This window comes from Lagenorhynchus albirostris, chromosome 3, assembly GCF_949774975.1.
Source record: "Lagenorhynchus albirostris chromosome 3, mLagAlb1.1, whole genome shotgun sequence".
NCBI lineage: Eukaryota > Metazoa > Chordata > Mammalia > Artiodactyla > Delphinidae > Lagenorhynchus > Lagenorhynchus albirostris.
Genome location: NC_083097.1, coordinates 60,171,276 through 60,198,665, shown reverse-complemented (window position 1 = coordinate 60,198,665; position 27,390 = coordinate 60,171,276). Strand labels below are relative to the sequence as shown.

At 40.4% G+C, this 27,390-nt stretch overlaps 1 protein-coding gene across 1 annotated transcript in view; it reads right to left on the bottom strand.

The window, feature by feature from the left end:
- Nucleotides 1-27,390, bottom strand: part of IQGAP2 (IQ motif containing GTPase activating protein 2) — a 286,204-nt gene that overhangs the window by 15,186 nt on the left and 243,628 nt on the right. Inside the window, exons 22-30 of the mRNA XM_060143147.1 lie at nucleotides 24,336-24,485; nucleotides 21,117-21,280; nucleotides 18,721-18,945; nucleotides 17,350-17,490; nucleotides 16,915-16,999; nucleotides 16,041-16,273; nucleotides 13,872-14,004; nucleotides 8,272-8,374; nucleotides 7,374-7,515 (exon numbers count right to left, since the gene is read on the bottom strand). Coding sequence (XP_059999130.1) covers nucleotides 7,374-7,515; nucleotides 8,272-8,374; nucleotides 13,872-14,004; nucleotides 16,041-16,273; nucleotides 16,915-16,999; nucleotides 17,350-17,490; nucleotides 18,721-18,945; nucleotides 21,117-21,280; nucleotides 24,336-24,485 — 1,376 coding nt within the window. The remainder of the gene's footprint in view (nucleotides 1-7,373; nucleotides 7,516-8,271; nucleotides 8,375-13,871; nucleotides 14,005-16,040; nucleotides 16,274-16,914; nucleotides 17,000-17,349; nucleotides 17,491-18,720; nucleotides 18,946-21,116; nucleotides 21,281-24,335; nucleotides 24,486-27,390) is intronic.

Below are 27,390 nucleotides of genomic sequence, written 5' to 3'. Positions count from 1 at the left end.
AATGAGTCAGCTAAGACCTAAGAGGTTCAATGGTTATAGAAGGTCACATCCTATTTTCTAGAGTTGCAGGAAACAAGTTGATGTCCCCTTCCTCCTCATCAGCCCCTCATTAACCTGCAGAGAGTGGCAGAATTGTGTCTATGTCCCCTCTTCTCTGTTTTCCAAGGGAAACCCCTCAGTTCCTGAAACCTCTTCACAATAGGAGTTAAAGAGAGTTTCCAGTCCTGCTCACATTTCAGTTTGCCAATGACTTTAAGACATGTCCCCTCCCCACCTCAATGCAAACACAATATTCTAGATATGGTCTGACCAGCATAAATCAACTGGTTCAAGTTTTGGCCCCATGGCTGTTCATATAATAGGTAAGACAGGCTGGTCAAACTCTGCCACCCTCTCTGAATTAGGAAAGTTAAGAAAAAAAGAAATACACCAGGGAGTTTCTTCATCACAGCTCTGCTCAAATCCCATGGCCAATGAATGAGACCGCCTGGTGCTTGTAAACTGGTGTGGTCCCTCAGGTTTGGCCAGTGCACTCAAAGGGTGTCTGTTATCACATTCTGACCAGGACCATTCCTGAGCCTCCCTCTCTGCCATCTGCCTTACAGTGTGCCCAAGGTTGAAAAGGAATTGGTGTTTGTAGAAGCTAAAAAATATTTCCAGGGCTTCCCTGGTGGCGCAGTGGTTGAGAGTCCGCCTGCCGATGCAGGGGACACAGGTTCGTGCCCCGGTCTGGGAAGACCCCACATGCCGCGGAGCGGCTGGGCCCGTGAGCCATGGCCGCTGAGCCTGCGCGTCCGGAGCCTGTGCTCCGCAACGGGAGAGGCCACAACAGTGAGAGGCTCCCATACCGCAAAAAAAAAAAAAAAAAAAAATTCCAATTGTTTAAAATTCTAATAACATGATTATACATTTTTATCACCAGACCTTGAATATCTCCTTAGCCATTTACTGCTCATTTACTGCCAGCTTGGACTACAAGCAAGAAAATCTTGCAACTGGGATGATGGATGCCTAAACTGAATTATGTGATAGGAAAAAAATTCTTAAGAGATGACAACTAAAGCACTCAGGCAGCTAAGTATGAATAAAAGCCATCTATAATGCCTTCTACTTACACACATACTTTCATAGAAAAGCAAGCTTAATAAAGGCCAAAAGGATCACATACTATAAGTTGAATCATAAGTTATAATGAGAGAGATTTTCTTTTTTTTAGTTTATTATTTTTAGCTGCACTGGGTCTTTGTTGCTGCGCGTGGGCTTTCTCTAGTTGCGGCAAGCGGGGGCTACTCTTCTTTGTGGCGCACGGGCTTCTCATTGCAGTGGCTTCTCTTGTTGCAGAGCATAGGCTCTAGGCATGTGGGCTTCAGTAGTTGTGGCTCGCAGGCTTCAGTAGTTGTGGCTTGCGGGCTCTAGAGCACAGGCTCAGTAGTTGTGGCACACGGGCCTAGGTGCTCCACAGCATGTGGGATCTTCCTGGACCAGGGCTCGAACCCGTGTCCCCTGCATTGGCAGGCAGATTCTTAACCACTGCACCATCAAGGAAGCCCGAGAGAGATTTTCAATTGTACAGTTCTTTATAATTTATAAGGTGTCACTGTGTGACTTCATTTACTCACCAGAGTCCTCCCTTTCCCATCATCTCCCCTCTTCTCCATTTGATGGATGAGGAAACAAATGGGGAAGTGATTTGCTGAGTCCAACGGCTAATGTGTGAGATTGGGGCTGTAATCCCAGGTCTCCCTAGGACTCCTCAACCAGGCTCTTTTGTTCGTTTGTCCTTTTAATACCACCATGCTTGGTAGTATTAGCAAAATGGCAATAGCCCAAACCGAGGCTCCCTATTCCATAAAGATATGGAAGGGAAACAGAAATAGAATGTTTCTTCCTATTCCACCATGTGCCTTCATGGCCCTTACTCTATGCCATTCCTTCTCTGTGGCCTGGGAAGCAATGCCCCAGCATCAGGTATACAATAACTGCGCTGCTATCATTCTTATTGTTTATTCTATGATCCCTAAGAGTGCAAAGGACAGTGACCTTGCCCTCAAGTTGTAAAACCTTGTGATCAAGAGTGTAGGCCCACTTCCCATCCCGTGTGTGGGCTCTGTGTGGAAGAGCTGGGAGCTGCTGAGGGAAGATTTCCTTTTGGCGCTGACCCAGGAGAGATCGATCCAGGCTCAGAACTCCTTCTCCAGCTTCACCCTGTTGAAGCTGCGGCACTCCTCCGCCCTGGGCGGGGTCAGCCTAGGGGCCAGGCACGTGCGGCACCTCCTTGCCCATGGACTAAAGCCCAGTGGACACTGGGTGCTGGAGCTTTTTCTCCTTTTCCTTGTTTTTTTTTGAAAAAGAAACACCTATAGAAGAAAATAAATGTACTTTACCCACTCCCCCACAAAAAATAAAAAAAAAAAAAAAAAAAAGAGTGTAGGCCCAGAAAGATTTAAGACTGTCTGGATTTGAACCTATGCCCACTTACTAGCTATACTACCAGGAAAGGGTTTTTGTCTGTTCTGTGCCTAGTTTTCTCTTACATAAAACCCAGGTAATAACCTCTACCTCTTGGAGTTGCTGAGAGTATTACATGACTCACGGATGTTGTTATGTTATACATGTTGTTATCTGTTATTATCTATATCCATATCCATAGGACAGTCCCTGGTACATGGTAAGCACTACACAGGTGTTTGGTATTATTATCATCTTCATCCTCATCTAATTATTAAGAATTATGAAACTAGCATGGAATTAAATTTACAAGCATAAGGATTAACAGTGCCGTATTCAGGGACCCTCATGAAGATGAATTACTCATCACTGCAAAGCTAGTGATTTTGTAATTAATAATAAGGGGGGCATTTTGAAAGTTAAAAACACAACCTATTTAACAAGGAGGCAAAATAGTTTTTTGATAGAGAAAAGCCAGTTATTTTTATCCCCAACAGCTCTGCATTCCATGACTGTCTACTTCTTAGTAACTTCTGAAAGGCACTGTCTGATTTCAGTTAAATTTGGTTCTCTAATGAAGAGTCTCAAGAACTATATTTTATGTTTGAGTTAGGAATTTGGTTTATTGCTTGGAAGAAAGTCATCCCCATAAGAGTTTTCGAATCAGTATTTCCAAGCGACTATCAATGGAACATCAATGGCCTATGAATTTAAAGCATGTCAGTGCCCATCTACTTGCTTCCCATAATTTTAGAATTTAATTTCCTCACCTCAGAGATAAAGACTCAGACTAGGTGGTCTCCAAGCTCCTTGTCAATGACACATTTTATAATTACCTGTTAGTATCAAGATTTTGAAATATATACTTAAGGTATAATGTATTTGGAAGTAAGGCTAGCCTAACATCATGGAGCGAACTCTACTGACTGTTTTGGGCAATACCCAAATTCCACTTTTGGGGAAGGCTACTTGGTCAGTCTTCATTTCAAGTTGTTATCCACGATGATCCACTGGGCTGCTTAGTGAAGGGCTCTGCTAACAGCAGGATCTTGAAGTATGCCCAGAGGAAGGCTTTCTAGACCCCAGAGGCCTATGAAAGCAGTAAATTATTGAATCTATTAAAACATTGGCCCAATAGCCTTTTTTATATAAATGGAAAAGTTGATCCTACAGTTCACATGGAATTGCAAGGAACCCCAAGTAGCCAAAAGAATCTTGAAAAAGAACAACTTGGAAGACTCATACTTCCCAATTTCAAAACCTACTACAAAGCTACAGTGATAAATGCAGTGTGGTACTAGCATAAGGATAGGCATATAGATCAATGGAATAGAATTTAGAGTCTAGAAAACCATATACGTATGGTAGATTGGCTTTTGACAAGAGTGTCTAGACCACCTAATGGAGAAAGAATAGTCTCTCTAAGAAATTGTTGCGGAAAACTGGGCATCCACATGCAAAAGAATAACGTTGGACCCCGACCTTCCACCATACACAAAAATTAGCTCAAAAGGGATCACAGACCTAAATATAAAAGCTGAAACTATAGAACACTTTAGCAAAAAACACAGGAGTAAATCCTCATGATCTTGGATTGAGCAATGAATTCTTATGACACCAAAAGCACAAGAAACAACAAAAAAAATAGATAAACTGCATTTCATTAAGTTAAAAAACTTTTCTACAGAAAAGGATATTACCAAGAGAATAAAAATACAGCCCTGAAATAATGCCATTTGCAGCAACATGGATACAACTAGAGATTATTATACTAAGTGACATAAGTCAGAAAGAGAAAGACAAATACCATATGATATCACTTATATTTGGAATCTAAAACATGACACAAATGAACCTATCTATGAAACAGAAACAGAATCACAGACACAGAGAACAGACTGGTGGTGGCCGGAGGGGGGTGGTGGTGGGGCTGGGGGAGGGATGGAGTGGGAGGTTGGGAGCAGATATAAGCTTTAATATAGAGAATGGATAAACAACAAGGTCCTACTGTATAGCATAAAGAACTATATTCAATAGCCTATGACAAACCGTAATGGAAAATATATTAAAAAGAAGAATGTATATATATAACTGAATTACTTTGCTGTACAGCAGTAATTAACATAACATTGGAAATCAACTATACTTCAATAATAAAAAGACAACCCATAGAAGGGGTGAAAATATTTGCAAATCATATATCTGATAGGGGTTTACCATCCAGAACATATAAAGAACTCTTACAACTCTGCAACAAAAAGACAAACAATCCAACTAAAGAATGGGCAAAAGACTTGAATAGACATTTCTACAAAGAAGATAGGCTGACAAGCACATGGAAACATTATTAATTATTAATCATTAGAGAAACATTATTAATCATTAGGGAAATGCAAATCAAAACCACAATGAGATACTACTTCATACCCACTAGGATGGCTATAACAACAAAATAAACAAAACAGAAAATAAATTTTGGTGAATTATGGAAACATTGAAACTCTCATACTTTGTTGGTAGGAATATAAAATGGTGTAGCCACTGTGGAAAAAAGGTCTGGCAGTTCCTCAAAACAGAATTCCCATATGACCCAGCAATTCCACTCCTAGGTGTATACCCAAAAGAACTGAAAACAGTATTCAAGTAAAAAGATGTATATAAATGTTTACAGTAGTACTATTCACTATAGCCAAAAGGTAGCAACAACCCAAATGTCCAAGATAAATGTGGTATGTCCATACAATGTAATGTTATTCAGCCAAAAATATGCTGAATAAGAGAAGCCAGACACAAAAGGCCACATATTGTATGATTCCATTATATGATATTTCCAGAATAGGCAAGTTCATAGAGACAGAAAGCAGAAAAGATGCCCCAGGGTCATTGGGGAAATGACTGCTTAATGGATACAGGGTGACTTTTGGGGTGATAACAGTGTTCTGGAACTAGACAGTTGTGATGCTTGCACAACATTCTGGACGTACTAAGTGCCACTGAACTGTATACTTTAAAAGGTTAGATTGGTAAATTTTATGTTGTGTGTATTTTATTACAAAATACAAGAGTAAGTAAGTAAATAAATAAAACCACTGGCTGGCTCTACTTGGAATGGTGATTGAAGAAGTAGACAGTACTTTTTTCTAGCGTACAGTGGGGAGGGAGCCACACAAGGGCTGAGGCAAGTAGGACAATGCACCAGGCCTTCCTGGCTAAGCTGCACTGCTGCCCCACACACCTGACTTTCATGGTTTTGCTTTTGAAATGTGCACTCCAAAAATTCACAGAACCATGGGGACTCAGATTCAGAAATAAGTGTAAATATACACGATGTTCAGACTATTTGATATTTTAGACTACCCAAATCATGATCTCCATTCATTAATGCAAAAATTTGAGTTGACTGCATTTAGAAAATGGTGCTCAAGTAACAGACAAAATTAATTATGAAAAAATTTCTTCCTGTTACTTCTAAAGGACAAAGCTTATGAGATCACAGGATTACTGGCCTAATTTAATTTGCATGGTGGAACCACAGGATCTGTATTTCCAGTTACCTTTGTAATTGGCACATGCTCAGAGGAACCCAGGGAGTAGCTTCCACAGTTTTCCCCCTTTTTTCTGTTGCCCTGTTCTGAGCTGTCCCTGCAAGTGCAATCTGACTTCATCATCAGTAGTTTAAAGGAACTGCCCTCAACTCTTATGAAGCCAAGTTTGTGTAGGAGTCCTGCATCCCTCAAGTGAGCTGTGCTCTCCAACAGACTGCAGACCCCCGGAAGGCAGGGACCCTTAATGGCTTGCTCACCGCTGTGTCCTCAGCCTCAAGCCCAGTGCCATGGACACAGAGTAGATACTCAAGTATTCGGCTACGTGAACAAACAGATCCTTAGAGATAATCGGAGCACAAAATAAACAAGCTTAGTAGAAGAAGCACCTATGTACATATTCCAACATAGCACACTAAGTTTTTTTTTGGTTTTTTTTTTGCCATTTTCATGGGATTGAATATCTGGAAAAAATCAACTAGAAATGAGTACTGTCCAAAGCCTGTCAGTGGCAGAACAGAAAGGTCCTGTAGCAAATTAAAACAACCTCAGAATTCAGGGCCTGTGCCTTGGAAGTCATGTGTGAAGTATTATTTAAATACTTATTTATTTCCTTTTCTCCCCATTTCCCATTTCCATTCTCCACCTCACCCCAACGTACAACTGTTCTAATGTGCTAATGCGAATCCTTTTGGTTATATTAGTTCTTAAAAACTGTATTGTTTGGTGAGCACCTGGCTTTGGTTTAAGGCGTCTCGATTTATGGTGATGGATCATTTTTTCTTACCCTGTATATACAGGACTGATGTGGAATGTCCATGAGGCCTTGACTGAAAAAGTACAGTATTAATTAAAAGTGTGAAAGCTTCGCTTGAAATCTTTGAGAACAAGAAACTGGGTATAAATAAAGTCAAAGTTGGTCAAGATATCCAGGCTTAGTTTAATAGGCAAGGTGTCTAATAAATCAGATAACAGCATTATGTCTTATCGTGTGTGCCTTTTACGTTAACATTTTATACCAGAAAATTAATTAGGTTCAAGGTATTTCGTTGACTGTTCTTTTGACCACTGAAACAGATATTTCCTTTCAGCTACGTGAGGCCTTTCACCAGCTGAGTTAATCATTTCTTAAAGGAAAGGAATCAAATTACTACAAGGAAAACTAAAACACAAGATAGGCTTTAAGAAAGTATCATGATATTTAGTTCCCTCTTAAATTACAAAGAGTCTACTATTCCTTAGTTAGATGTTTGATGGATAAACATAATGTATTTCAATATTTAGATATTTTAAAATGGATTATTTGAGGAATTAGCCTTATTTGAATTTGCATGGTTTAAGATGCATAATTGGAGACATGTGCTCTTTAAGCTCCAAACTTACTTGATCATGAGGCTTTGGCCATCTATAGCTTCACCATCCCCTATGTCGTACTTGCTGGTCAGGAAAAGGGAAATCTCAGTCTTTGCAAGTTGACTTAGTGTGTTTACCTTGTCAGGGTCACTGGGGTCAACAGCTCCTTCCCCTGTAGAATAAAATATTGTTATTTTTCCAATTCACTGATTGTGACAGTGGCATCAACAATGTAAGATAAAGGTTCTGTAGGAAACATGGGCTCGGTAGTTGAACAGGAGATCATGGTCCTCAGAAGAAAACACATTCCAGGGCTTCCCTGGTGGCTCAGTGGTTGAGAGTCCGCCTGCCGATGCAGGGTTCACGGGTTCGTGCCCCGGTTCGTGAAGATCCCACATGCCGTGGAGCGGCTGGGCCCGTGAGCCATGGCCGCTGAGCCTGCGCGTCCAGAGCCTGTGCTCCGCAACGGGAGAGGCCACGGCAGTGAGAGGCTCGTGTACCGCAAAAAAAAAAAAAAAAAAAAAAAAAGAAAACACATTCCAATACACTTTAAAAAATCTCGGAATTAAACATTAAAATAGCATAGGACATCAATATTCGAAATTTGAAAAAGATTACTAAAAGAGAGAACTGTTAATAAAAGACACCATTGGAGAACATAGCAAGGAACGTCTAATAAATTTCGCTCTTTTTCTTTCTTTATGGTTGACAAATCGTTTTTGATGTATCTAGAGCTTCAAGAGTATCAAATTGTTTGATAATCTAGCATACTAAGAATTACAGAATCCTTCATGTAGGAAGGGGCTAGTGTAGTTATCCTTTAAATAAACAAGTATTAAATTAAAAAGATTTTTTGATCTAGGATAGGAAAACCAACCAACCATCCAACCAACCAATCAAATACAAACCAGAGGGAAGAAGCCCTTACCAAGGAAAGATTCCACATTAGGTACCTCTCCCAGCAATTCCAAAAGTTCATTCAGTAAGTCATTTTTTTCAGGGGCAATCGCATCCTGGTGTTCCAACAGGAGCTTTATATAGAAAGCAACACACATACAAAAATAAAAGTCAGTTCTTAATGGCTACCATATTTACATAGTTCCCTTCCCAGTTTTTCATAATAACTTTTTTCTGATATTGTTTGAACCTTAAATACAAGTCTGACATATATTAAAATTAGAGACCACAGAGAGACACAGCTTGCATTTTATCTTAGAGGCAAGTGCCCACTCTTCATCGAGAAACTGTAGTTTTGTGAAAGGTGTTCATAAACACTCTTTCAGCAAGATCTTGCAAGATCTGCCAAGAGGCAGCCTTCTTCCCCCTAAACCCTGTGCTCCCTCCATGTTTATACAAAAGTCAAAGTTGAGGGATAAATTAGGAGTTTTGGATTAACATATACACACTACTATATATAAAATAGATAACCAACAAGGACCTACTGTACAGCACAGGGAACTATACTCAATATTTTATAATAACCTATAAGGGAAAAGAATCTGAAAGGCTACATACATAGTAGTCTGAATCACTTTTCTGCACACCTGAAACTAACACAGCATTGTAAATCAACGACACATCAATAAAAAAGAGGAAAAAAAAAGTCAAAGTTGGGGAAAGAGTCTAAAACAACACACAAGTCTCTTGGCTAATATGGTAGCAAACTGTAAGGGCATTTCCATAACTCTTCAGAGAAAAATTATTCGGTAATCAAACACTATATATATTTTCAAATCACCACTATTAGCTGTTTCAATCTGTCTGGCATTGAAGATCTTTCATGGGTATGGATAGCAGAAATGCCCATATGATTCCTTGGCCTGAGACCTAGATGTACCAGCTGGTTCTTCCTTTCAGAATTCCAAAAATGGATTAAGGGGAACACTGCTGGGTGTTTGCCAGGTCTTAGAGGAAACATAGTAACTCTGGGGGCACAGCTATGAAAACACAGCTGCTCTTGTTTTCATTTAGAGTTAAATTAAAACAATGTTTCCAAAGTGTGGGACTGGTATCCCTGGTGATGGGAAATCTAATTTTAGTTGTTTTGAGTAGCTAACTTACAAAACACTGAATCATATAATAAAATTAGTCTTTTTCATTTTTAATCTCTTTTCTCTCAACAGCTTTATTGAGATACAATTAACACACCATCACATCCACGCATTTAAAACCTATGATAACGATGGTTTTTAGTATATGCAGAGACTTGTGTAACCATCACCACTATCTAATTTCAGAATATTTTCATCACCTTAAAAGAAACTGTGTACCCATTAGCTGTCACTCCCCAGTATTACCCCTTCCTCCTGGAAGCCATTAATGTACTTTCTGTCTCTATAGATATAGCTGTTCCGGTTGCTTCACATGAGTGGACTCATACAATGTGTGTCCTTTTGTGACTGGTTTCTCTCACTGAGCATGATGGTTTCAAGGTTCATCCAGGTTGTAGCATGCATTTGTTCCTCTTTATCCCCGAAAAAATTTTCCATTATATGGATATATCGCACTTCATTCATTCATCTTTTGATGGACATTTGTTTCCAGTTTTTGGCTATTATGAATATGCTGCTGTGAACATTCATGGACCAGTTTTTGTGTGCACATGTTTTCATTTTTCTTGAGCCCATCCCTAGGAATTGCTTCATCACATAGTAACTCTGTTTAACATTTAGGAATTGCCAAACTGATTTCCTAAGTGGCTGTACCATTTTGCATCTCCACCAGCAGTATATGAGAGTTTCAGTCATTCTACATCCTTGCCAACATTTATTATTACCTGACTTTTTAATTCTAGCTATCCTAGTGGGCGTGAAGTTATCGCATTTGGGTTTTGATGTGCGTTCCCTGATGACCAATAATGATGAGCATCTTTTCATGTGCTTATTGGCTATTGTATATTTTCCTTGGAGAAATCTCTATTCAGATCGCTTGCCCATTTAAAAATTTTATTTTTATGTTTTTATTTTTAACTGTAGTAAAATACACAACATAAAATCTACCATCTTAACCATTTTTTTTTTTTTTTTTTTTGGTACGCGGGCCTCTCACTGTTGTGGCCTCTCCCGTTGTGGAGCACAGGCTCCAGATGCGCAGGCTCAGCGGCCATGGCTCACGGGCCCAGCCACTCCGCGGCATGTGGGATCTTCCCGGACCAGGGCACGAACCCGTGTCCCCTGCATCGGCAGGTGGACGCTCAACCACTGCGCCACCAGGGAAGCCCTGTTTTTGTTTTTATAGTAGCCGCCATAATGGGTGTAAGGTGGTATCTCATGTTTTTAGTTTTTTATTTTTCCAAACCAAATGATAGATTTATAGGCTGTCTCTATTATCCAATGAGGCAAAATCATTGTGGTTTTGATTTGGATTTCCCTAGTCATTAGTGATGTTGAGCATCTTTTCATGTGCTTGCCAGCCATTTCTATATCTTCTTTGGAGAAATGTCTATTCAGGTCTGTAGCTCATTTTAAAATTGGGCTGTTTTTTGTTGTTGTCAGATTGTGAGAATTCTTTACATATTCTGGATATTAACCCTTTATCAGATACAGTATATGATTTGCAAATATTTCTTCCATTCTGTAGGTTGCCTTTTCACTGTGTTCATTGTGTCATTTGATGTACAGTTGTCCATTTTTAAATCAGATTATTTAGCTCACCATGGAGTTGTGGGTTTTCTTTATGCATTCTGGCTCCAAGTCCTTTAGCAGATACATTATCTGCAATTATTTTCTCTCATTCCCTTGGTTGTCTTTTCTTGATGGCAATGTTTACAGCACAAAAGTTTCCAACTCTGAGGAGGTCCAATTTATCTGTTTTTTTGTTTTGGTTTTTTTTCCTTTTGTGGCTTGTACATTTGGTGTCATATCTAAGAAACCATTGCCAAGGTCACAAAGATTTACTCCTATGTTTTCTTCTAAGAGTTTTATAATTTCAGCTCTTATATTTAGGTCTCTGATCCATTTCGAGTTCATTTTTGTATAGGGTGGAAGGAAAGGGTCCAACTTCATTCTTGGCATGTGGATTTCCAGTTGTCCCAGAACCATTTGTTGCAAAGACTATTCTTTGCCCACTGAACTGTTTTAGTCCCTTGTCAAAAACAAACTGACCACAGATTTGAAGATTTCTAGACTCTCAGTTCTATCTCATTGACCGGTATGTCTATCCTTATGCCGGTACAACACTGCCTTGATTACTTCCTTTTCCATTCTCTTTTAATCTTTAAGATTAGTGAAGGAGAGAGGTATCTGTTTAATGCTGAATTTTCCCTAACATTCCCTGATACTTACAAATTGGGTTTTTAAGAAAGGGAGAGGGGGCCTCAGATGCATAGCTTCAAGGAAGCATCTATATTCAACTACTTTTAAAGTTCTGTCCACTGTGAGACATGCTAGTTTTTCTACTATGGTTAGATTTAAAGCAAGATGTTATATAAGTAACACAGATGACAGAAAGACACGGTGAAATCTAGAAGTAGTACACAGGATATTTTGGGGTAAGGTAAGTCAGAGACAAGAACAAAATAAGCAAGATGGATACATTTATGTTCTAGTTCTCTGAAGAGATGGGACAGCTGATGGGCTGCTGTCTCTGGAAGGGATGATTTAGGCAGCCAGCTTCTACTCTTTATTCTGATAATGACAGAACATCAAAATTTCCTGAAAATGTCTCCTTAAAGAGCTAATGTTCTACATGTTCCTTAGAGAACAAGGGACAAGTATGTGGACACAGGCGTGGCAAGTCATGCTACTGCCGTGCTTGTGTCTGCATGTGGACTTGCAGTGAGGACTTGAGACAGACAGTAAACAAGGACAGTCTTTCCCTGCAATTACACTTCTCCCATGTTATTACATCTGCTTCCAACATCACACATGATGGAATTCCAAACTGGTTACGAGTTATGTTTCCCAGGATTGGATTCTGTTTTCAACTCTTGTTGACGAAAGGAACAGACTATTTCTCCTTGAAGAGTAACAGTCTAAATTAATACAGTAACATTGTCTCTCAGCTCTCCTTGGGAAAGAATCTCTCACTTTTCCTGCATGTGGCTATTGCCCTCAGCACATGTGCAGCCAATGTGTGGACATCTTTTTGAGATGAAAAATTTGCCATAACAAATAGATAAATGGGTCGTGGCTCAAATATGAATGAGTCTACTTGTTCGTTAGAAAATTATTTTTGCAACTGCTGCATATACTGGATGCGTTTGCTTGGTGATTTGGGGTGTTTATATATAGGGAAAACAAGTATAGCCTCTTTATTTAATCAGCCCACTCACTCCCTCAGCTGGTCATTCAGATCTGCTTTTGTTTAGGGTCACTCAAAACACTGATGGAGAGCTTGTTGCAAATGTCAAGGAGGTTCCCTGTCCCAACCCTGAAAGAGGGAAATCAAAAGTAGATCCAATCTTTCTTTCCAGCCCATATTTAAGGTTTAGTTACTTAGAAGAGTTTAATAATGAAGACTGAAATTTTGAGCAGCCAATTTTGCTACTTGTTAGTATATCTGGTTTGGTGGGGGAGGGGCTGGCCCTTTAAGAGGTGTGTATTTGTTGTGCTTTCTGCCAGCTGTGTGTATCAGTTGAAGCTGGGTGCATCCTTCACCAGGGCTTCTTGAGCTTCAGTGTGTATCTGAGTCACCTGGGATCTTGGGAGAATGCAGGTTCTGATTCTGGAGGTCTTGGGCGGATTTCTCGCATGTCCTCAGGACTTAGCTTGGAGTAGTCATGTCCAGAACTGTTCTTGAAAAGGTTATGCTTTAAGAACCTTGCTGGTTCAGGAAATAAGCTCTGGTCTTAAGCAAACAAAGACCGTCACCATGCCGAGAAAACTGCTCTGCCCTCAAAATGCACCTAATACAGGCTAATGGTTGATGGTGGTGATGTCTGCACGTGAACCAGAGGGAGACATTATGACACAGCAGACTGACAGTGCCTGGTTCTAAGAAATGGGTTTTTCCAGAACAACAGAAGCGATTCTTTGTAGGCGGCTATTGCTGGGCTGTGGGGTGTATGTCTTCTTTTCCCCAACCTGGATACGCCTGTTTATCCCCTCCCTCTTTATGGCCAAACATTAGAAGAGAGGGAGCATTCTCCTTTTCCCAGAAAATTACTGGAAATGCGAAGAGAATTCTTGAAATGGGGAGAGACCGACTCTGGGGTCCAGGCAGTGTGGCCCTGGTGGGTGGAGAAAATATCAGGGCTGCCCGGGCTCGGGGCTTAAACTGCACATTCACCACCTGACTGTAACTGGATCACGGAAGAAATAAACTTTCCTTGCTTGAGAGAAGGAGTTTTCCTAAGGCACAAGAGTCAGGGAATACATGTATCATGTCAAAAGTAAACTTCTCCTGTTTGGGAAAAGGAGATTAGTCCATGCATAAGGGTCAGGGAATAAATAATTCAAGTATTTTTTAGGTTGAGAACGTAAGTAGGAGCACATGCTTACAGTAACACCCTGTAGAAACTAAACATTTTCAAGAGCAGACGTTTGAACCCCGTGTCCATTGCTAAGACCCTCCTCCAACCTCTCTTACTGAATGTGTGCTGATGATTTCTTCAATTGAAATATAAATGACTGGTTTGCTGACTGTCACCACATCTGTGTATTTATCCATATTAAACTTTTCTTCTGGTTCAGGGACATTACATGCTTCTTTGAAATATTTCCTAAAAAATGAAAAAAAAAACAAAAGTCTTAAGACAGAGTCAAATTTGTGAATAAAATGGCTTTATCAAAATGGTGAGGAAATCTTCAGTGATGGCCTGTGCTTTGTTTTCTACTGTACACCTCGGGGGACCTGTTCCAGCACCTTCCAAGGCTGGCTCTGGACCTCGAAGCCGAGTCTATGTTTCGGGATGTTGGACCCAGGTCCTCAGAAAGGAACAGACAGACCATTTAGGGCCTCAGGCCCTGTGACTGACCCAAGGTAATCAAACTATGGGCAGGTCATTTAAAAAATACGATTTTAAAAATGCCCCCGAAATCTACACAAAAATGTCAGTACTGATGTTCCCTGATCTAAGAATCAAGTCTTTGTAGAGAAAACAATCCATAAAGCAATTAGTCAAATTTGCTACTTTAATTGGCACAAACTCCTGGGGATTTCAACACCCTTTCAGAGTTTCTGTTACCAATTGGACAAAAATTCAAGTTAAGCCTACTCTACTCTTAGTTGATCCAGACAACAGTTGCTGGCTGGAAAGGCTGTTAAGACCAGACACACAGATACATACAAAGCTCCCTTTCCACCAGTGCTCAGACTCTAAAAACTCTGCTATTTTAAGCTACAGCAAATTTCAACAGAGAGATGGAGAAAAGCCAGGTGTGCTGCGATCATGGTTTAGGAGGGATTCTTTGCACAGGTAGAGTAGATATTTTATTCTACAAATTTGCAAATGTTTCATATGCCTGAAATTATCCTTGGTGTATCTCCTAAGGGCACCCAAGGCTTGCACACCAGAAAGACCTGTGCCTTCCCACCCCAAGGCCGGGGCAGCGTAAATGGCAGACAGCCATGCTCCCACGTGACAACTGGTCTTCCTGCACTTTTTTGGTTGTAACTTTTCATGGTTGCTGAGGAACACAAAGGATTAATATGAGTGGAAGAGAAAAAAAAATAGATGAATTTAAGATATGAGGGGAGGCTTTTGGTTTTATTTCCTTTTAAATGAAGAAGAGTTGGAAACTTACATGTTTGGTAGGAATAATCTGAGAAACAAGGAAGCAAAAAGAGGTTCTAATAGCAGATAAGGATTTGCAAGAAATGGATGTTACTTTTTTAGTCAGTGAGGAGACCTAAAATTAGCAGCTTGAGAAAATCAAGACTTCCCATAGTAAGAGGATTTGGGGAATATTTCTCACAAGAGGCCACAAATTCCAGAAAGAGAGGAATGATCATGAACTACCTTTGTCAACAGATAAATCACTAATCTAGAGGAAAACTGAGGAATGGGAAATTATCATTTTCCAAGTGAGGCGTGAAAGAGGCCACGTAGATGTCATACTTGTACGACTGGCTGAATGGCAGAAAAGAGAAAGTGAACGCCAAGATGAACATGCTTCCTCTGAGAGCTTCAGGGTGAGTGAACCTTCCTGCTAGATTCAGTCCTCCTCCCGTATCCCCGTGGAATGATTAATGATACAATTTGGAGAGCTTATAAAGTCAATAGACTTAAGTCTTACATGCATATTTGAGGGATGTTCGAGAAGAGAATAGAACATGTTCACACACAATCCTCAACAAACATAGAAGCTGGATTTTCCCAACCATCCCAAACCAAATACTCAGTTTCCTACTATTGTTTGACACAGATCAAGGCAAGTTTTTCCTGAACGGACAAAATGATACCCTCTTTTTAAGTTCAGAAGAGCAGAAGTTAGCTATTTTGATTTCTTTAATTCTAAGTACTACAAGCCTATAGCGTACCAAGAAGATTAAATATTTCTTCTTGTCAATAGCAGAAGTCATACACATGGGGATGACTCAATGTAACAGGGGCACTGGGGGTGGTGGGGGGATGGGGAACACCAGACAGAAGTAACCCCGCCTGCTCTGCCTCCCTCCTCTTTCCCCACAGCAACAAGCAGTACAAGAAATGCATGCCCTGCGGTTCCTGCCCCCAAGCCCAGCTCTGGGCACAGAAAACACATTCTTCTTGCCCACCATCCTGCAAGTTTCTCCAAAGGTAACGATACCTCTCACCTGAACTCCTGATACGTCTCTGATAAATAATGGTTCATAGATGAGAGATGCTCATTTTCTCCTTCAAAGAGCTTGTTGGAGGCTGCATGCTGAAGGACCTTGGCCACTGATCCCAAGTTTCTCCTCTGGTCGGAATTTATCTGACCTCCGGCTGTCATGTCGATGATATCAAAGCCGTCTGGGGCGACAATGGCTGGGTTCATGTACCGATAGTACAGGAGATTTCCAACAATCTGGAGTGATGTAGAAGAAGAGACTATTTTTGAGAGAGAAAACTCAAGAGTTTGGAGGGTTTTTTAAAAGTTAATATTAACTGACGTTTCCTAAGACAGCAAATCGTTCTCCGATCTGAATCTTAACAAGGAGTTAAGTAAAGGTAGTGAATATAATCACACATTATTAAAATAGTTAACAAAATTATTTTTGGTGAAAATATGCTACTGCCCCCTCTCCAAATTCTCTAATATAAAGAGCCTCAATAATGTATAAGAGCTCCCAACTAACCTCATAACAATCATCTTGAGAGCCATTAGAATAGAAGACTTGTAGCTTATTATAAAAAGTCATACAGGGCTTCTCTGGTGGCGCAGTGGTTGAGAGTCCGCCTGCCGATGCAGGGGACACGGGTTCGTGCCCCGGTCCAGGAAGATCCCACATGCCGTGGAGCGGCTAGGCCTGTGAGCCATGGCCACTGGGCCTGTGGGTCCGGAGCCTGTGCTCCACAACGGGAGAGGCCACAACAGTGAGAGGCCCGCGTACCACACACACACACACACAAGTCATACAAGGGGAAAAATTTTACAAAATGGTGTGTTGGTAATTTTGGCTCCTACCCCCAAGAGAAGCTATGGTGAGATCACCCTTGAAAATCTACCTTTAATAGCTCATCTTCTGTTGCATCGGGAAATTTCTCACGGATCGAATTCTTCAGTACTTTGGCTATATACCTCAATCCATAACTACATGGAAAACAGATGACAAAAGAAAATAATGGAAAAAGGCTAAGTGAGGAAGAAACACACAGCAATTGTTCCAGTCAACTAAAGCCAAGCAGTTTTCCTAAAAATTCAACACAAAATGAGATGGTAACGGAATCACAGGACTGCCACGGATGATCGTACTGGAGCGCTGTTTTGTACTGTTCCGTCTTTGGAGAACAGTTATGAACTTAAAGTGCAAATGTTGGCAAAATTTAAACTAGTAAATGCAATATGAGGAAAACTCCTATCTTCACTACAGGGGTTTATTTTACATAGTATTTCAAGAAATTCTAGCGAAGAAAGTTAAAGCTCCTACATATACAACTTACGGCAGTAGATCAAGGGAAGAAATGATAGAACTCAGGACTTTGTCGGTGACCCTTCTCAGGTTCTCGATGGAGGCCTCCAGTTTGTTTTTCACTTCTGGGTATGTCAGAGCCTGTTCTGTGGTCACATCGTAAGGCAGGTTGCTGAAACCACAATGAGGGCTTACGATTAACTGGGGGCTTAGGTATAAGCGTGTGTATCCTTGCCACATTGGTTCTACCATCAAGCTTTGTATCGTGAAGTAGAGTTTGCCCACGAACTCCAATGATAAAATGTTTGCTTGGGGCAGGGGAGAACCCACATGGAAGCCTCTGCCACCAGAACAGCAGGGTGACTCCAGGCTCTCCATCTGGGCTCTTCTGGCAAAATAACAGGCAGACCCAGGTAACGTAGACCCAGCTAACTTTCTCTCTCTCTCTCCCCACCTCTCTCTTTTAAATTATAAAGAGCAGTATGTTCTTTACAGAAAAATATGCATATAAGCCAACAAGAAAACAATACTGACCCCAGAGACAACTACTTTTCCTTATTTTAGTGTATAACTTTCTGGTCCTCTGCTAGGCATGTGTGTATATGGGTGTAATGCAGTTCGTGTCTATATAGATCCCATATAGATCTTACGTGTGTGTATATACGTGCATATTTGTTTTGATACAGAAAATGAGTCACTGTACCAAACTACAACCAAGAACTATGCTATGAACAGTTTACCCAGGCAACAAATATATTTCTATACCACCATTCCAAAGTTACTTACTACTCGATTGTTATATAAACATTTATTTAACAGATTCCCCAAAGCTAAATATTTTGACCTTCCCCAACTTTTGGGATTACAAACAGTGCTGTGACAACCACCCATGTAATTCTCTGTGCATATCTTAATGATTTCACATGGCATCCTTTTGCAGGAAATTAAAAGCTGGGATTGCCTGGATCGACAGACCGCTACCTAGAATGAGCCAATCCCACCCGGCCTGCTGAGGCTTACATGTTCAAGTTACTCACTTGGTAATTGTAAAAAAAAAAAAGTAGGTATTATCAGGTGAAGAGGTCTATGTCTAGGTCTAGGCCTGGGTTTAGAAACAACAAAGAAAAACGAAGGGAGAGAACTACAGAAATTGTGGCTTTGGGAATCAACTGGTACCGAAATCTGAAAATACCATGTACCGCTAAGATGAGTAGGAGTCCAAGAATGTGTCCTGCATGGTTATGTTAAGGGAGGTAACAACATCTTAGATTGAAAACCGACTTTGCACAGTGAATTTTGTTCTTTTAACAGAGCTCAACAGAGCTTAAGAGTATGTATAAATATACACATAAAAATGATCATAAAACAGAACTGAAAACCACCATCGCCCAGGCTTTGCTACCTGGCTTCTCCAGTCTGTGTTTCTAGTTGGTTCACCCAGGCCTTGTACACCTCTACGGGGCTTGTGTTGATGATCAGGGATTTGTCATCGATGATCTCTTTCACCACCGGAGCCAGAAGCTGGCGCAGTGTGTTCTGTCCACGGGCACCTCTGTTGAAGCTGACGACCATCTTGATGACTGTAGGGTTCCCAGTAACTATGTCCTGGACCTGGTCCACCTTTGATCTAAAAAAGGCCCAGACCAAACAAAATGGTTTGCCTCTATGCATAGAGTTTTAAACAGTGTATATTCTCTCTGGCGGGCAAGGGCTTTGGGGGGTTGTATTTTCCTCCATTGAAGATCAAAGACGGTGTGATTTAAAAGGAAGCTATCTCCCGTCTCTATTTGGTGAGCACACCTGAGCCAAAGGAGACTTTTGGTGGACATGGCCCACATGCTGTCTTTTGTAATACAACCTCTGAGTCTGAAACTTGTGGGAAGTTAAGGCAAAGCTTTCTCTCTAAGTACGACCATTCTATCTGCCTCCATCACTAGACAACATGCCTGACCTATCTGGCTAAAGGTTTGCAGTGGTAACAGGGCCTGTAGAGCAGGATCTACAATGCATGTCCTGATTCTAATTTATCAGGGCTATTGGAAGACTGAGTGTCCATTAATAAAGTGGGTCTCAGAATCCCCTGTTTATTATTTTTATTTAAAAAAAAGGAAGCTATCATTTGTAAGATGACTTATTCAAGAAATTTAAGGGTCTAAAAATAATTTCTCAGCTTTAATTCCAATCTAGAAGGCAGGAATGAACTAAAAATGGACCTAGACTAGTAATAATACTGGGTGACAGTATACAAGTAAGGATGCCCCCTGTCTCTTTCCTGGGAGTTAGCCTTGAATTTCCAGTATTCTGCTGGATATTAGAAATATTTCACCCACATGTTCTACACCTAAAACTCAAACTCAGTGTTGAAAATCTCATCTGTGCCTTTTTCCTATGCATGCCCCCGTGGCACCCCCCCCATTTCCCTGAACTATGTAGCTCCAATTCATCCTGTTCATATGTGGCTAGCAGATAGATCAATCTTCTAAAAACTCAATGTGGTCACGTCAAAAACCTTGCACACCTTCCCAGAAAGTAAAAAGAGCCTCAGCACTTGGGCCTATACTCAATGTCTCCCATGATCTGGCCCAATCTTACTTTCCTGGTGGTCACTAATTAAGTCACCTCTTGGCTAGACTAATCTACTTTCTTTCTTGCCCCCTGGCCCATACTGTTTCTAGCACCATAGTGCCTTATTTCCCTTTTCCATTTCTTTTTATAAAAACTGTAGATATTCTTCAAGGTTTGGGGTCAACTCCTTCCTCTTCCATACAATCTTTATCGATTGACTGTATTGGCACTTTTCTTTCCATCCTTCTGATCTGTTACACTGTGCTTATCATTCATTTAGTACTTACCTGATTCTACTGCATAGCATTGCTATTTCTCATGAATCCTATTTCTCATGCTGCCTTATAGACAGCATGAGGGCAGAGGTGCCTGGCTAATAGCTTCAGAGACCTATAGGATTAGCATCGCTTAAGGGATCCAGAAGTAAGGAAGACAGTTAAGACCCATCTAGTTGGCTAAGGGCATTTCTCATGGGTTCCCCCCCCAATTCATTATAGCTACCTACACATTTTTTACATTAACTGAGTAAAAAATAAATTAGCAGCAGCTTAAATTCCAGTAAGAAGGAAAAACTATTTAGCAGAGATCATTATCCTCATCTGTTTATGGCTTTACTACTCACATAATTTTAATTAGGTTTTCTCACTGACCTTTTCTTAATATAAATGTATTTATTTTATTTATTTATTTTTGGCTGCATTGGGTTTTCGTTGTTGCGCGCGAGGTTCCTCTAGTTGCAGTGAGCGGGGGCTACTCTTCGTTGCGGTGCACGGGCTTCTCATTGCGGTGGCTTCTCTTGTCGCAGAGCACGAGGTGCATGGGCTTTAGTAGTTGTGGCTCACGGGCTCTAGAGCGCAGGCTCAGCAGTTGTGGCGCACAGGCGTAGCTGCTCCACAGTATGCAGGATCCCGGACCAGGGCTTGAACCTGTGTCCCCTGCATTGCCAGGGGGATTCTTAACCACTGTGCCACCAGGGAAGCCCTCACTGACTTTCAAAGAGCTTTGTACACTTGCAAAATCAACAGTGAATTTAGCATTAGAAAAGATATCACTGCCGGGAGAAAGCTGTACCTGAATATATCTATGATGATGTGGCAATTTCTCAAGAAATTTGATAATTTTAATATGTATAAATAACTTATAAGAATAACTTTAAAATTATTTTAGTAAATCAGAGATAGCCACCACTAACAAAAGGTATTGGTATTTTTACATATATCCTTATATACATACTTTATTTCTTCCTCCAGAGCAGTTTTGAAAAGCTTGAGGAGTAGATATTCTTCCCGTTGATTGGAAGCGTAATTGTATAGGGTGAAAATAACAGTATCCATAAATTTAGTTGACTTGTTCTGTGGCATCTGGAAAATCAGCTTAGCGAGGTACAAAGGATTTGTCTGAAGGGAAGTGAGAAGAAGAAACACCCCCCCCACAAAACTATATGTTAATATATTATTAAAAGCAGAGAGGAGTCCCCAGTTCCTTGCACTTTAATGACTTATTATGTATAAAGCATATAGAAGAGTATCTGGTACATATTAAGACTTTAAAAGGTAGCAGGTAATACTAATACTAATACTAAACTATAGGAAGTTATACCAGAAAGTTACGGTAGGATTTAAATTTTATATACTATGTCATGACATATTTAATGGAGTATAATTGTATTATGTACACTCTACACCATTTGGAGCCACACCGTAATATTTATCGTGGAAACACAGGAGGCGGGGGGTGGCTGATAGATCTGGTATCCGAAGAGACTGGCAAGAAGGGACCAAGGGCTCAGCCAGATAGACTGTTCTAGAAGGACTGATGAATGAATAGAAGGAAACATATCCCATATTCTGAGACAAGAAAGAAAAAGAAAAGGATACATTTACATGTGGAGACAGTGGGATGGCCATGATGTTTTAGAAAGCATGAGAAGGTAGGAGTGAGGCAGGGAGGCTGAACAGAGGGGTGAAGGTCAGGATAGTTCATGGGGGAAATGCCAGAAGAACCTGACAAGAAGCCCATATGCTTAGTGTGGGAAAAGAACCACCCCAGAAGGCTAAGATAAAAAGAAGAGAAGAGAGAAGGGGGTGGCTGATAGACCTGGTATCCGAAGAGAGAATCTCTTTAAATTACAAAAAAATTTAAAGATGGACAAGAATTAAAAAAACTTGACATGTAGTTCAGCTTAGGACGGAGTTCAAGAGATATAGCACCAGTCTTTGCGGTAATGTGGTTTTTCCGAAGGAGTTACACCAGATGGAGGTTAGAAGAAAAAAATATAATATTAAGGTGACAGAGAAATTTGATAGTCCTACTCTTTATCCTCCTTCCGATGAGAAAAGAAAATTTTCCATACATGGAGACCAGTATTTAAGAGTCTCAAGCAGTTTGGCTTTAAAAGTTTTAAGAAAACCCTAATTCTAGTTTAGTTTACCACTTAGATTTACTTTCAAGCTCATAATGACTGGCTGAAATTTTATGAATAAGCAGCTCAGGACAACCTTTTTCTTAGCATTCTGGGGTGATTCTTTTCCCACACTAAGCATATCGGCTTTTGAGAAAGGAAAATTACTCTAAAGCCAAAGAAGCCTCATTCCTCTCTGATGACCTAAAAACTTTAAATTTAGGCTCATACAGAAGAGACAAGCCCATAGCAAAACCTACACTAGCTGACCTGCTACTTTGGCTAAGAATCGCCAAAGGCGAAAGGGATCCACGCCGTTTGCTCTTCTATAGCTTCCTTATTGGTCTTGGGTTAATGTCTCCAAAGCAGACAGGAGAAAAGGTGAAGAAAAATAAATGATTTTTTGACACTTCACTCAGTACAACTGAACAGTCATGCTCTGGTTCTATCAGTTTTGGATCGTTTAGGGAATAAACCTTGTGGAATTATTCTAAACACGCTCCTATGCTTTTTCTCCTTCCCATTAATGAGCCTCCACTTACATAACAGGGTAAACTATACAAATCTTAGGCCAGCGACTAAATTTTCACCTTCCTAAATGACACAAATTCTATCAAAATCCAACAATAGAAAATTAAATCCTAAAGAAGCTTCGTACACTTGGAAGTTCATGGATGTCAAAAGTGATAAATGTGAGAACCTACTGTATAGTACAGGGAACTCTACTCAATGCTCTGTGGTGACCTAAATGGGAAGGAAATCCAAAAAAGAGGGGATATATGTATACGTATAGCTGATTCACTTTGCTGTAGAGTAGAAACTAACAACATTGTAAAGCAGCTATACTCCAATAAAAATTAATAAAAAAATGATAAATGCTTAAGATTAAATTTATAACTGATGGATGCCTATTAACCTAATTTCAGCAGACAAAAAACCTTCCCCTGCCTAGTGCGAGCCCCCTTTCTTTCTGGAAAGGAAGCTGTTGTTAAGCCCTGGATTCCATGGACAATGCTGTTTTAACATTTTTCCTTCTATGCTGCCACATGGTGGACATCTGGAGTACTACACCTGTTCGCCACTCTAAGTAGAGAATGCTCAACTCTACCAAAATTAACGTCTCTTCTCTCAACGGGGCTAGCCACACCTCATTTATATTTTGGGTAATGTGTTCTCTGTGCACCTAATGCCAGCGACGTCCTCAAGCAAAGATTCAAGCATCTCCACGCCTTGACGGAATCACTGCCACCAGCAGCGGCCCCAGGGACACCTGACTTTCAAGGAAGAACGGCTGATCCATCTTTTTTGGGAAAGTTTTCCTGCCGAGGGGAGGCTTTGTTTCTATCTCTCACTATCGCTCACTGTTTCCTCTGGGACTAATTGTATGTGCGGGTGGGCGGATGAGGTTGATCAATGGTCAAACAAACAAAAAACTAGTCCACCAGACAGAGTCCAGCCCTAACCAGTTCAGCTTAGTTCTCACCCACACTCTTGAAGCAGTGGAAAATTACTGTTCACTTAGATCACAGTCATGCCATGGAAATAATGAAATAAAAAAGGAATCCCATTTCCCTAATCCAAACTCTCTGGCTCCTTCCTCAAAAGAAGGGCAGTCTGGTCCTGGTACAGATCTGTTTTTCATACAGTTACTTTAATTTTTTCATGTTTGACAGCATCTGCTTATGTTATTATTAGATTTATACCGTTTCTGCCGATAACTGCAGTATAATGTAGTCATGAAGAGCGTGACCGAAGTTTTAAGTCAAACTGCCAGGGTCCCAATACCCTTGTTTTACCATTTCCTGGCTGTGTCTCAGTTTTCTCACATGTAATACAGGAATATCAGTAAATTATTTTTTGATGGTTCCCAGGGTTGTACTAAGAATTAAAATGAGATAATGTGTACAAAGCACCTAGAATAGCACTTGGTACTTAATAGTGCTCAGAACATGTAAACTATTATAGCCTTAGCATGAGACAAGACCTACTGTAAAACACCAATGGGGACATAGCACTTACCCAAAACTCACAGTGAAAGAAACTGTTCTCACCTGTAAAAGATAAAAAAGCTGCTGATACGTTTCCAGTGTTTTTCTTCTCTCCTTACTCAAACTTTTGATCCCTTGGTTGTCAGTGTTATTCAGTATTTGCATTTCTCCACCTTTTTTCTTATTCAGTTTCGTTCTGTGTGAAATTACATCCTGGAAAAAATTTTTATGAAATTACTACTTTTTATGCTGGTACTCTTTACCTCCTTCCTTCTCAGACACCCTGAGACACACACAGTTGGAAAGATTAATTTTCCACATTTCCCTCACGAAGAAACAAACGGACAGAGAAGGTTAAAGAAATTAAGAAAATCCAAATTGCAGGTGAATTTGGCTTTTGTAATATTTGTTCTCCAAAGCTGTACGCATTTGTTCTTAGGATGTAATGTAGGTCCCAAGACAATTCAATAGGGAGAGGATAATCTTTCAAAAAATGATGCTGGGACAACTGGATATCCAGGTTCAAAAGAAAGAAGTCAGGCCTCATCCCATAAACAAAAATTAACTCAAAACAAAGTGAGAGTGGCATAGACGTATATACAGTACCAGACGTAAAACAGATAGCTAGTGGGAAGCAGCCGCATAGCACAGGGAGATCAGCTCAGTGCTTTGTGACCACCTAGAGGGGTGGGATACGGAGGGTGGGAGGGAGGGAGACGCAAGAGGGAAGAGATATGGGAACATATGTATATGTATAACTGATTCACTTTGTTATAAAGCAGAAACTAACACACCATTGTAAAGCAATTATACTCCAATAAAGATATATAAAAAAAAGAGAGATCAAAGAACTAAATGTAGGAGCTAAAACTATAAAACTCTTCTAAGAAAACCTAGGCAAAAATATTTGTTACCCTGGATTAAGCAATGGTTTCTTTGAGGGGTGTGTGTGTGGTAATTTATTTAATCATATTCCTTTTGATAGACAGTTAGTTTCTTTACATTTTATTACTATTTCAGAGTGTGTAGGGAGCCTTCTTGTACATGCATCATTGTGCATGTAGATAATGGTTTCTTACATACGACACCAAAAGCACTAGCAACAAAAGAAAAAAATAAAGTGGACTTCATAAAAATTAAAACCTTTGTGCTTCAAAGTACATTATCAATAAAGAAAACCCATAGAATGAGAGAAAATATTTGCAAATCATTTCTTAGATAAGGGACTTGTATCCACAATATACTATAAAGAACTCCTACATCTCAAAAATAAAAAGACAAATAACCCAATTAAAAAATGGGCAAAGGATGTGAACAGACGTTTTCCCAAAGAAGACCTACAAGTGGCTAATAAGCACATGAAGAGATGCTCAACGTTAACAGTTATTTGGCAGCTCCTCAGAAGTTAAACACAGGTGACCACGCGACCCTGCAACTTCACTGTCCGCTATATACTGAAGAGAACTGAAAACATATGTCCACAGAAAAACATGTACATGAATGCTCATAGCAGAATTACTCATAACAGCTGAAAAGAGGGAACAACTCAAGTGTCCATCAACTGATAAATGGGCAAACAAAATGTGGTGTATCCACACACTGGAATGTTATTGATCAGTAAAGAGGAATGAAGGACTGATTTATGCTACTACAAAATAGCGAACTTTAAAAACACTATGGGCTTCCCTGGTGGCGCAGTGGTTGAGAGTCCACCTGCCGATGCAGGGGACGTGGGTTCGTGCCCCGGTCCGGGAAGATCCCACATGCCGCGGAGCGGCTGGGCCCGTGAGCCATGGCCGCTGAGCCTGCGCGTCCAGAGCCTGTGCTCCGCAACGGGAGAGGCCACAACAGTGAGAGGCCCGCGTACCGCGAAAAAAAAACCCAACACTATGCTAAGTGAAAGAAGCTGGTCACAACAGATGACATATTGTGTGACTCTATTAATATGAAAAACCAGGACAGGCAAATCTATCAAGATAGAATGTATACTAAAGGTTGCTGTGGCTGGGGGTTGGAGTGAATAGGTAACGACTGTTCATGAATATGGGTATTTTTTCTATTGAAATATTATTCATTTACTATACAATTCATCTTTTTAAAGAGTACAATTCAGTGGTGTTCCATCTAGTCGCAAGGTTGTGCAACTGTCACCACAATCCAATTCCAGAACATTTTCTTTGGCGTTTCTTTTTGGGGTGATGAAATGTTCTAGAGTCAGAGAGAGGTGATCGTTGTACAATTTTGGGAATATACTAAACACTACTAAACTGTAACCTTTCAAAGAATGAATTATATCTTTTGAAACTATAGAAGCACTTGCAAAACATATGCAATGTAGAAATTAGAAATGGAAGGGAAGAGAAGCCTCTAAATATTTAACAAAGTTAAGGGTTTTCCCTCCCAACCATGCTCCTTTATTTACAGGGAAATGTGGAAAATGTGTGGCTGGAAACATTGTCAAGAGGTCACTGAGGTTACTGTGTCCCTTCAGGGGCTTAAAGGCTCATGAACCAGAGTAGATCGTTTAGATATGGATCTACCAAACATTTTTACAGAAACCCACAGTAAAAAATACATTTTATGTCTTTTATTGGCAAACTTACCCACACAACACTATACGAAAGGATGCTTATTCTTACTACTGGGACACACTTTGACCGTTTCAATTTGTTTTTTTTCTATTTCATTTTTAAAATCTGCTGAAGTGATACACTAAATTGATTTCATGACTCACTAATGGAATGTGACTTGCATGAAAGCCACAGCTCTAGAATGCCTCCTTTGCCACTGAACACTGGGTCACTGTCCCAGAGCATAGGTGGCAAGAAAGTTGTTTTTCCTAAAACTTCTTCCATCTGCTTCCCTGAGCTCTTAGCCCAGCCTCCACATGAGGACTCTGTTTGCAGCCAGTATCAGGATTCTCCACCACCAGTCCCGAGGGGGGCCCTCCGGGCATTTCAGGCACTACCATGCTTTGCTGTGCATGCACTGCTGCCCATCTTGCATCCTGGGCCCTTCTCCACCAAATGCCAGTAGGGACTCCTGTCATTTTGACAACAAAAAATGTGCCTGTCCCCATTTCCAATTATCCCTGCAGATGAGAACCACTGTACAGGAC